The following is a 12,583-nucleotide window of genomic DNA, read 5'->3' as shown; positions in this document are numbered from 1 at the left end:
GCCTCCTTGATCTCATCACAAAATTGTGCACTTGAGATTGATTATTGAAATCATTGAAGCACTACACATTAATTCCAAGCGATCCAATGTAGGCTATTGGTGAGAAGATGCCATTGGCATATCCAATAGCCATTAGGCTATAGTAGTGACTCCTAGAAGGCTATAAAGCCTTAGCCTTAGCTTAGACTAAGGCTCCTTATTTAACCCACTAGTTGGAGAGAGAGAGAGAGAGAGAGTGGCACCTACCAGGCCCCTCGCGCCTCCAAGAAAAAGAAACATGGCTAAGAAACAAAAACAGAAGAAGAAGAAAAAAAGCGTAGCGAAGCCCATGGCCGTGGATGGCGTAGAGGAGCAGGAGACGGGGCCAGAAGCCATGGATACTTCCGAGCCTTCATTGAAAACAACAATGAACCTCAGTGGAATGAAGAAGAATCATGGCAAAAGGAGGGCCCAACGGCTTCGAAAAGAAAAGGCCCTCGAGAAAGCTCTTGCTTCTAATGAAAAGCTGCAAGAACGGGCACACAAGAATCTATTTAAGACAGAGCGAGTTCAATCACTTAAAGGCCTGTATTGAATCTCGTTTTCGTACTTCTCATGCTCAGTCTTGCTGTGATCGTGCAGATGCTAAGAGATTATTCAGATTTTGTTGATCCAGATGAAAATGTTGTACATTGATAATGGGCCCTACTTGGTAGGCCTTATTTTGCCTCTCCATAGTGATAGGTTTTATTTTTGCCACAAAATAGTCTCAGGCATTGTACTACAAAACATGAGGCTTTACAGGGAATCTGTCCCATTTCCACCAAAGAGAGAGAGAGAGAGAGAGAGAGAGAGAAGAATAGAAGAGGTGAAGAAGAAGACAGGAGAGGAGGAGAAGAGAAGTGGAGGAGAAGAGAAAGAGGGGAAGAGAAGAGGTGATGGAAAAAGAAGTGGTGAAGTAGAGAGGAGGAGGAGGAGGAGGAGGAGGAGGAAAGACAGAAAGAAGAGAAGAGGTGAGGTGGAGAAGAGGAAAAGAGAGGAGGAGAAGAACAAGATAAGAAAATAGGAATAGGGGAAGAGTAGAGAAAAGGAAAGGAAGGAGCAAGTAAAGAGAATGACATGATAGAGAGGAAGAGAGTGAACTAGGAGAAAGTGAGAGTGAGATGAAGAGAGCAAGAGGAGATAATCTTTAATTGCAAAGGAGAGCACCGTTTCGGCTTGTGAAGGACTCATCCACCTTTTGTACCTTTAGCACCAGTGGGACAACCCTCCTCCCTACAAAGTCTAGACCTCTCAAGCAGCCACCACCTGTGGGACAACCCTCCTCCCTACAAAGTCTAGGCCTCTCAAGGAGCCACCAAACTGTTGGAGTTCCCGATCAAGATGGAAGCTAGCGCACACAGACTCCCTTCTTGTGATGGCCCCAAAGAGACAATATTCTAGAGTGAGGACTGTGGGAGCTACCAATACGGTCATAAACATGGTCAATACGCCATCACATGCAACATAAGACTAGCTTCCTTCATAAAATAACATTCATTCAATACGTGGCTATGAATATAAGTAAAGAAATTTCAATATTTAGTAAAGAAATTATAGCTTAAGGGAAATTCAATTGAAAGAAAATCTTAGAACAAGTAAAGCCTATTAAATTAGAGTTTTAAAATTTGAAACTTAGGATAAATTACATAACACTACATTGCATTGAATAGATTATCTTAAGTTGCTTATAAACAAGAAAAATTTGTATCAAGAATAAATTCATTGGCATTTATAATTTTTAAAATGTAGAAAAATATAAAAAAGTACACTTAGAATATTTTTAGAGCATTTATAAATTATATAAAGTTTAAAAAAGTTGTAAATTACATCAAGGATATTTTTCTATATTTATAAATTTATTAAATATATAAAATATTTTCTTAGAATTTATAAATCATATAAACATACAACAATAGCTTTTCCTTGGTATGTGTAATTCATTTAAAGTAAATTAGGATAATTAAAGTAGGTGATAAAAAAATTGATTAAGAGTATTTTTGTTTGAGGAAGGATACTCCACTATTATTAATTAAGTTTAAAATTATGATATACATAGCTCATAAAAAATTATTAAATTGAACATATAGTTAGCTTTAAAGCTAGGATATTCAGGCCAATTCACTTTGCCAAAGTGAAATACAAGTCCCAGATTACAAGATAATAAAAAATAACAATATAAATCTCCTTGAGAAGAATAAAAGTCTAAGAAATCCTAGGAAAAATACTCACCTTTTTAACTCACCTAATCTCCAAGGAGAAATTGTGATTGCAAGATCCAATTAATTCCCATAAACCAAGATAAATCTTAGATTTATAATGAGGTTAAGAGAGTGATCTTTGAAAACGGTTACAAGTAAAAATTATAAATAAAGACTAATAATAACCAAGGAAATATCCAATGACGGAAAGGTAATTGAAGTTTAGATTTAAAAAAAAGAGGCTTGGAAAATAAAAATTCGAAGAAAAATAGGAAAAATCAAAGAAGATAGGAAGATGGTCAAGTTGGAAAGAATTGTCTCTAACTTAAGATCTTGCTCGATTTCCTCTCTATTTGTTAGTAATATTTATTGAATAATAATTGCTCGTGCTTGTAGCTATGCATACAAGTTTAACTTGATGCACTTAAGTTGATTGAATTAAATAAAAAATCCTAGTAATATACTAAGTCTACAATAGGATAAAAAGAAAAGCGCACTAGACCTCCGCCAAGGCTAGCTACGGGTCCCTTTTTCGGGGAGATTAATTGCTGCCTCAAAGAGTTTTGGAACAACCTCGATAGTGAGAGGTCACTCCGTAGGGGATCCTTGGGCAAGAGAAGTTGAGGGTGCTATGGTGCGCAGATCGGTCGCAGATAGCTCACATGGTGAATCCCTGAAGGTCCCCAAGAACAATGAACTCTACCTTTTTGCACAAAAAATAATGTAAAAGCATGCACGACAAGAGGCAAGAGACAAATTGGGTTCAATCTCCCCCATGCCTTGTGTGAGCGCTTCACAAAGCATGTATTTTATGTATATTTCAATCTTCATGCTCAATAATAGCCCAATTTACAAAAATATGACAAGCTTTTAGCTTTTGAGTTTGCTTTCTACAAAAATACGAAAATAAAGCTAATGGACGGTGCCCATAGAGTCTGGCACGCCCAATCTCAATGTCCAAATAGAAATAACATATCCGGGCGCATAGGCGCATACAAAATAATAATCAATAATCGATGTCTCAATAGACATAACAAAATATAGGCGTGGCGCCTATCAAAATATAGTCCAAAGGTCGAATACTCGCTAAACTCCAATGCTTTTCTCCGCCACTGCTGCTATCTCTACACATCAACTGAAGCATTCACAATCGTTAGTAAAATAATACAATTAAACCGACAAAAGTGAATACCTAGCAGTCTTCAGCTACATAAATAAATCAACTGGTTAGAAATAAATCCTAACCTTAATTTATTACGAGCGTGCACTCTAAACTCATAAACGTTTATTAATTTAATATGCATTTTGCGGAATCACCCGCTATGGAATCACCCATGTACACACTAAATTAATGAAACGCCCGAAAAGGACAGGCGTCCCCATGAACTTCTCGCACAAAGAATCCTCTTTGTGTATGAGCCCCGGTCATCTAAGTTTACGGAATCCACCGTAAAACCTCACGGAATCCACCGTGGCACGAAATCCACCATGGAATATGCCTCTTGGCATCATGCTAGGGAGGTCTGGCCAGTAAACTCTTAGACTCCTAGGAATTGTCCAAGCTCCTACACAATTCAGGATGACTTCCTGAGGCCCCGAGCCTAGTTAGGGACAAAAATCTTGGAAAAATAAAGGCCTTTGTACCATTCTTCCATATGGGTAGAAGGTGAACACTTGTATAATAATTTTCTATTAAATAAAGAAGTTGTCTTTCAAAAGGGTTGTTTTTCATTATTGTGTGTTGTGTTTTCAATTATGTGAATGAACATTGTGAATAAAAGAATTAATTAAGAAAGCTAAATTTATGTGTACAACTTAAATGTGCTAAGTAAGTAGACAATTAAAACTATCCAACTGAGGAAAGCGGGAGGATGTGATTCTTCACAAATCCACTCTAAGACAAGGTGGTCTCAGTAAGCCGACAACCTCTCACAAATTCAATGCATTAAAGTATAGGAAATATTGACTTCTAGAACTAATTAGAACCTTGACTCTGTATTGTTTTAGGGGAAGAGAGTGAGACTTTGCCTTATGGGTAGAGGGGTCAACATTCTCATACTCCCCCTCATTTCTCACTCTCCTCGAACCAAGTGCGATATGAGTTGGCTTCAATTTGGGCAATCTAGCACAAGCTGTTGCTTGAAGATTAATGCTAGTAGTTAACCCAAATAGGAGACCTTAATCTACTTAGAAACCAAAATTCAGGTCGATCTTGTGAAAACAACAAAGACCTTCCATTGCGAAGTAGACTCAAGAGAATCTAGGAAGCAATCCTTGTGTTATTAGAATGAGTATTGAGTGGAGTTGCGTAGAAAACCATCTTGATGGACTACTACATCATGCCGCTAAGGATGCCTCAAATCGAGCATGTCACACTTATTGTTTGCTTGTTATCTTCTTATGTGAAGTTCAATCAAGAAAATTTTCCTTAGTCAGATGATGAGAAGGCCGAGATGGCCAAGATCCCATATGCATCCATAGTGGTGGGTAGCTTGATATATGCCATGGTAGCCACTAGACCTAACATAGCATTTGTAGTGGGAGTTGTGGCTCTTAAACGATGGCATATGGCTAGTGACATTGGGACTCTGTGAAGGGTATCGTGAGCTAGCTTAAAGGCACTATAGCTATGTGCATTTTTTATGGTGGTCATGATACTAGAGTCATGGGCTACATAGACTCTGATTATGTGGGACATGCTGATAGTAGGAAGTCCATCTCTCACTATGTCTTCACCTTTACTGGAGGTGTTATTCCTTGGATGTCTAGGGTGCAAAAATACACAAACTTGTCTGTTACCAAGGTTGAGTACATTGTAGCTGCCGCACTGAGGCTTGCAAGGAGGCCCTATGGTTAGGCCGTCTATAACTCCTACATTGCACTTGGACTCTATGACTGCCATCTAGTTGGTAAGGAATTTAGTGTTTCATGTGAATACCAAGCATATATTGGCGTCTATTATTTCTTCATCAAACATGTAATTGAGGACAAGCAGATAGAGATAGTCAAGATTTTCACAGGTGAGAATCCTACATATCTGCTCACTAAAGTCTTCCGATGGAATGTTATACCTTCCCTTAAGAAGATGATGGGTGTAGAATGAAATGCATCTATTCCTCATACTATTGAACTTATATGTAGACATTGTACTTTTTCACTTCTTTTACTTATTCTCTCCTTACTCAAGCACGTTCTCCTTTAAGTGTGGGATTCAATGTTACATGTTTCTAGCCACCTACATTTACTTTGTAGATAGTGCCTGCATATCTATACACTGTAGTGTGGTAGTGGCTCTTCACTGTCACTTTATTATTTATTATTTCTATGATAATAAAATAAGAGAATCTAGGTCAAATATTGTGATTGTTGGAGTTCTCACATATCGTCTTGATCTCTCTTACTTGAACCTCCATAACTCTTGCTTCTACTTGTACTCTCACTCTTGCTCCATGTTTCTCCCATGTCTTCAATTCCAAGTCATTTTTAGACCTCTAAGAACTCTTTTTCTAAGAAAAAACCCTACTTTTCATAGTCTAGAATCTGATCAAGATATGAGTATAAAGCTATAAAGCTATCTTGAAAAGTTTTCCTCCATATCAAAAGATACTAGTAAGCATGGGTCATAAGCAATGAAATCATTGTATTAATTTATGGCCCCAACTTGAAAGGATAGCCAATCGGTAATCTTCTCTAAGGTTGAAAACTTCTTGAATATAATTGAGCAATACATATATTGTTTTGTTTATTATCAGGTAACTTGGAAATGTTGGGATATAAAGAACATGGTCTTTTTCAACCATTGCATTCAAGTATCTTTCTTTTCCTTTTCCTTTAATTTTGTGATATTAACACTCTTAAATATAGCAACATCAAGACCTTGAAAAAACTAACTCTCAATCTTCTCTTGAAATGTCTCAACCTTCTCTTCAATCTCTTCATCTAGAGATGTTGCATTTCCCTTTTTCTCTTGCACATTATCTAATGATGAATCTTCTATAGATTAAAGAAACACAAGAAAACCTATATCCTTCTCAATAAGAAGACATCGTTGTTGTTCCATGTGATAAGAGCAATTGATTTTAAGAGAAATTGAGAAAAATAGGCATACTTTTGAGAAATTTATTTAAAGCATATTTCACTGCCTAGAATAAATGAGTTGCAGTAGCTATTTCGGTGTCAGTCTTCAACCTTATCTTATATGAAATACGTTCTTCACTACTTGCACTCTTCTTTCTTAGTATTTTGCATTTCTTAAGATACATTGTAACATAGGTTAATATTTGTACATTTTTCTCATTTGTGATTTTATAAATCAATTTTAGCATGGTAAGGATAAAAGAAATTTCTATGAAGATCAAGTATGATCCCATACGATATCCTTAGAAGATTCATCAAACCTCAAAGCCAACAAAACTTTCTAGGGCAAGCAAACTATAGAAAAAGTTTTCTTGGGATGTGAGTTGCCTCAAGAAAATAAGAAAGGCAATGGAAGCCCTCAACCTTGCAATTCCAAAGCACCATTCTAAAGACTTTGTAGGGAGATTGGTGATAAACATAACCTCAATGTTATAAGATGAATAAGGATAGCCCTTGGATGTATTTAGGAAGCCATAAAGGATTCTTGATTGCATCTTTCCAAGTTGCCTACATTTTTGCTACTCATGCACATAGATTGAATCTCATATGGATAAGATATGAACATTCTGAAAACAAATAAGAGGGGAGGAAGGTGAAAACACCAAGAGTGCATACATAAAAATAATGGAGACTCAAGCACACAAAGAGAGGCCTGAAATATTTTTCTCCTTCTTTCTTCTTCTTCCACTTAAAAGAACTAAGTCTACAACATGATAAAAGACAACATGAGTACACACAGTCACTAAGTGTGAACCCACTAAGAAAAGAAGAGGTGACACAATGAATGTGCCATAACCAAGAGTGGACTAGATGGGTGTAGTCCAACTGTAGAATTACTGGCATATCCTCATGTCACTCACCTAACATGTCAGTGAGTAATATCTTGCCACATCACGAGAGGAAGTGCAATCTAAATTTCGACGTAGACCGATTTGATATCTCGAGGGCATGGAGGAGATGCCGCGGTTTATGTCAACACGATGGTTGCATGGAGCTTTGACCGCAGCGTCTCAGGAAGGGGCGGAGGTCTCAACCGAGGAGTGGGAATTCTCGAGGGGATTAGTCCAAAGGTGATGACATGTTTAGGATTTGTCGTATCTATATTTTATATGCGACAACTAATGGAGTGTTTCAATGTACAGTACAAAATATATAGTGCAACATGGTCGCGCAGACGACATTTTCGCGTGGAGCGTATTGACAAAATGCGCTACCACAACAGATTGTGGTATCATGACAAGGTTCGAGCAAGAGAGCCAACGATGAGCAATGAATCCAAACACGGTTATAGATGAGATGAAGTATTTTGGAAACTTGCAAAGTATTGTTACGGTGGATTACCATAGCTTCTCCATGATACTATTCGATGTGCAGTGGTTCAAAGTGGTACTTCAAGGAGTTGAAGCAACAGTTCGACAAGGTCCATCTAGATTTCTCGAAATAGATTACGAAAAAAAATGGACGAATTTGCATGACACCTTTGTGTTGCCTGCCCATTGTGAACAGGTGCATGAACTCATGTGTTTGTTAATTGTATTACAACATGGTACATGCCACAATAGTTAAATCTCTCTTGTACGTGTTTGTGAACAAGTAATCTTCTATCCAAACCCACGACAATCTTCTATCCAAACGTGTTTGTGAACATGTAATCTTCTATCCAAACCCACGACAATCTCGATGGTGGTATGCCATACCTTCAGCTCCCCGAAGTGTGAGAGTATATGATCAAAGTGATGTTCCGAGCATAGATTAGAACAATATGCAAATAGAGGGGTCCATATTGCAAGGGGTGAAGGCCACTGAAAGCTTGGAGCATGTAGAGGAGCCATCATCGGGTAATAATGATGGAAATACATGAGTCCAAGATGAGAACGAGATGGACTCATCCTTTTGTGGTGACATGTCTATTGACCTTCCAATTTATGCGGAGTTGTATCAGGAGATTGACATGGGACCATAGGATACTTCATACTTGGAGCATCCACTTACTCAATTCGTTGACTAATCGCTTATAAGGGTACATAAGATATGCATTTTAAGTAAGATCATTTTTTAAAGATTCATATTACTGTGCTTTGTATGATTTAAATTGATTATGCTAACATCATTTTTTATCCGTGCAGGTGACCTTTGTGGATACTTAGATCATCAGGATGAGTCAAGGGATGAGTGATGAGGAGTTGTAGGATATCTTTACGTGCATGTCTCTAGATCAGATGGTGAGATTCAGAGACATTGCGAACTAGGAGCTCTCTTGGACATCATCAGGCCACTCTATTAGATCTACTTCGGCACGATCAGATGCTTCAGCTTTGAGCAGACGAGGTCGACGCTCCAAACTTGGGCCAGACGGAGGGAGTGCTTCAAGGTCAGGGGGATATTGCAGAGATACCAATGCAGTGAGCCCACGGTCGACTCGGGATACAGGTGCTACTCCTCGCTCTCGTGGCGATTCCAGAGAGCGTGGCTCAGATGGTTGCTGTGGAGGCACAGACACTGTTTTTTCGTCTCGTCATTCTGCTGGAGTTGCGTCGCCTCCGAGATTTCTCACACCTGTGGGGACGTCTACTCCAGTTACTCCGGATTTTGCTTATCCATCCGTAGGTGGCACCCCTATGGATGTTACTCCAATAGATACTACTTCAGTTGGTACACCAGATGTACAGGGGTCTCCTGGATATGCCCAGGAGCGTGGTCACAGGTGGGAGAGGACCCATCTTGGCATACCCTAGAGGGGTATGCCTATCTTGTAGATGATAGGTCAAGAGCCATCATCATGAATGATGAAGGGAGGAGGGTGATGGCTTGCATGAGAGAGTTATGCCAACAAGTTTTTCAGCAAGGACTACATAGTAGCATCCTTGCATGAGGAGTTTTCGGTACCAGCCACAATAGATAGGTTTTCTATGGGCTAGATGATGGAGTGCATGTGTGCATATATGTCACACAGACGATCACGCAAGGCACTCGAGAGTGGGGTTGTAAAGCCCGAGTGGCTAGATGCGGATGACTGGTGCCGACTGAGGGAGGAGGCTACAGATTCTCTAGGACGTTGGAGTCAGCAGCACCAGGCAGCAAGGGCACAACTAGAGGCTGGAGTGGTCCATCATCTTGGGAGTGGCAACAATAGGATATATCTAGAGGACTTTGTAAGTTTTTCTTTTGCTTTGCTTGCTTATTTTTTTGCAATATCCTTTGCACTGACAACCGTGTTTCTAATAGTTAGTATTTTGTTTCCTTTTTGCAGTACTCCATTACAAATCGACCGGCCTTGAGACTCGATATGCAGAGAGGCACGGTCTCACTGCATTGATCGACTGATTGTATAGACACGGCGGTCTTGTAAGTCACTCATCTTTCTTGTCTGTAGTTACCATGTTTAATTAGAATGCATTATTGTATGGTGGACTGATGTGTAGTTGTTTCTTTTTTTACAGAGTCCGTTTGATGCTTCTTTGCGGGGCGGGACGAGCTTTTAGATGGTGAGGATCTATAGCTTGCCCTTGGATCCCTGGAGCTCACACACCCTTCTTTTTTGGTCACTTGATCTGTGTAGCATTTTCTATATAGTAGTGATATCTTGCCATGATGGTACTAGTTGCTTTCATTATGTGATCATGTATTTATTTCATGTATCAGTGTTATTATTTAAGTACACTTTATCTTTATTTACACAAGCATTGTACACAGTGCAGAAACTATTTTGTATGGCCCTGCCCTGCCGCAATTTTTTTTTTCCTGTTACCGTTGCTATTAGCGTCGCAAATTTACCTGCATGCGTCGCTATTGACGTCGTTATTAGCATCGCAAAGCATTGTTAAATGCGACGCTGATACCGACGCAAATAGCAATGCTAATAACGACGCTAATACTGACTGTTCTATGGCATAGCCAATAACGATGCTTTTTGCAACGATGGGGGAAATTTTCTTTATTTACATTTTCGTCGCTTTTAACGTCGGTATAAGGCCTATATCTTGTAGTATGCCAAGATTTATCTATTCTACGAGGCCAAAGTAAACTCGAACATGTTCATTCTTGGACAACAAGTCAAATTAAACTGGTACATCTACGAGGAAGTCACAAAGTTATACCACTTGACCGAGTTATGGTTGTAGGCCACTCTAGTTGCCACAACTATAAAAAAGATAGATTACCTGATCTTCCCCTAAAATATAGATTTTTGGATACCCATTCCCATAATCCTAATTAGTATTTAATGGATCTATCATAGTGCCATGCCTAAATTGTAATAGGAAATCCTCTTTCAAGATAATATAAGCCTCTAAGCTACTCGAATAATATATTCCCTTCCTGTTGACATAAGGAATTATTCTTCCCCATCTATTGTAACCCAAATTGGTTGTCACCTTGGCAACTAGGAATAATGGAAAAATATGATCTATTTTATTGAAAATTTTCCAAAATCTTAAGAAGTTTGGATCGGTTAAAACCTAGTGAAAATAGGGTTAATATAAACTAATAGCAAATTATTTCAAGGTAACAAAGTTGGAAGAATTTCCTTTCATTTCACACAATGTATATATCCATGCATCCGTTGGATTACGAATGGCAAAATAATTTTGTAAATATCTTATAGTGAATATACAACTCTTATCCCTCCTATCCAGAATGGCCTTAAGGAAAATATGGGACAAATTGATACATTGAGGCTAATCACTCGACTATATCAAGATCAACCTTAGGCGATGAATCCAATGGATGGGGAACTCAAAGCTTGTTGAATGATCGCTCTTTAATGACCTTGAACATAATCCCATTCTTTATATTAATGACTGACTAGATCATTGAAATCATTACATATGTAAAGAACCAACTAAGTTCGTCCTGATTGATAGAATTATTATTCTAAGGAGTAACCCTCGTCATAATTATTACATAAAATGATATCTATACATTCCTAGTAGATACCCAAATATGGATGTACACACCACAACTCCAGCTGATAAGTCCTATTGAGTTACTTGAGACCCATGGGTAAGTCAAAAGATAGAAACAATTTCTAGCTAAAATTGAAACTCTATTTTTAATGTATAAACCCTGATCATTAATGAGAGAGACTAAATAATACATACTTTCCTTCCAAAATTAATGAGATAAATTAAGCAAGTTAACATCTCTCTTGAATATTATTACCAAAGAAAAATTTGATCATGAAGAGTTTTTAAATTCCTAGGATGTTGGCAACTTTGAACCTTAATATCATAGAATCTCAAGAAAAGAATTTTCTTCTCAAGCAGTACAAGCCACTAAAATTTGATGCTAAAGGAAAGGATACTCCAACCGAGGCAGAAACATGGATAGAATCTATAGAATATTATTTCATTACTACGGAAACAGTACCAATCAAGCCATGATCACAAAACTAAAACTGACAGGGGGATGCCCGTCTTTGGCGGAAGTAGTGGTGCAAGGACCAAGGAGTATCCAAAATCGCTATCACCTGAGACATGCTTAAGGATGCTATGCATGGGAGAAACCTTTTGCCCATGTATTGAGCCTAGAAGATGAATGGATTTTTCAACTTGAAGTAGCTAAACTTAATCCTAGAAGCTTACTACTCTAAATTTGTAATGCTTCTAAAATATGTGCCATCAATGGATAACTCACAACAAGTATCCAAATTCTGCAATGGTCTAAATTCGCCCCTAAATACGCATCTTGGGTCAATGTGACCATTACATTTATAGGTTCCATTGATTCCAACAACCCCAATAGTTCAAGAGAGATGGAGCAAAAGTCAAGAAATACAAAAATTCAGAACAAAAATCATCAAAATAAGGGCAACTTCCAAGAATATACAAAAAGAGCACAAGGACAATATCAACTAAATAGGTCAAAGAGAGCCAAGTCAAATGCAATAGGAAACTTTATATCCAGATTAAAAGACAATGAGGCTCCAAGGTGCTTTTATTGCGAGGAACTAGGACACTTCAAGAGGTAGTGCCTGAAGCTTGGCTCAAACATCCACCAAGGGCAGTTTCAAGGGCATAACCAAGCTAGTAGGGGAGAAATTGCTAGAGTAACCTTGAAAGAGACCAGTGATGATAAAGATCCTATGATGGAAATTGGCATGGAAAGAGCAAGAGTACATGCCACTCTCAATATAAGAAGGGTCCAAATCGCCAATCCTTCATGATCCATACACTAGCAAATTATCAAGGTAAACCCTTCTGAATTTTAATTGACTATGGGAGTATCCA

The 12,583-nt window shown here is 38.3% G+C and overlaps 1 protein-coding gene across 1 annotated transcript; it reads left to right on the top strand.

The window, feature by feature from the left end:
- The first annotated feature begins 263 nt into the window (after positions 1-263).
- Positions 264-728, top strand: LOC148033386 (uncharacterized). Its single transcript, XM_087682279.1, has one exon. It carries the CDS (start codon positions 278-280, stop codon positions 572-574), a length of 297 nt encoding a protein of 98 aa, XP_087538405.1. The 5' UTR covers positions 264-277; the 3' UTR covers positions 575-728.
- Positions 729-12,583: the final 11,855 nt, after the last annotated feature.

The sequence above is a fragment of the Lygodium microphyllum genome, chromosome 7 (assembly GCF_053477565.2).
Source record: "Lygodium microphyllum isolate KBCC chromosome 7, Lygodium_microphyllum_v1.1.10, whole genome shotgun sequence".
Classification (NCBI taxonomy): Eukaryota; Viridiplantae; Streptophyta; class Polypodiopsida; order Schizaeales; family Lygodiaceae; genus Lygodium; species Lygodium microphyllum.
Note: the sequence above shows the minus strand (reverse complement) of the source record. Positions and strands in the feature narration are given on the sequence as shown.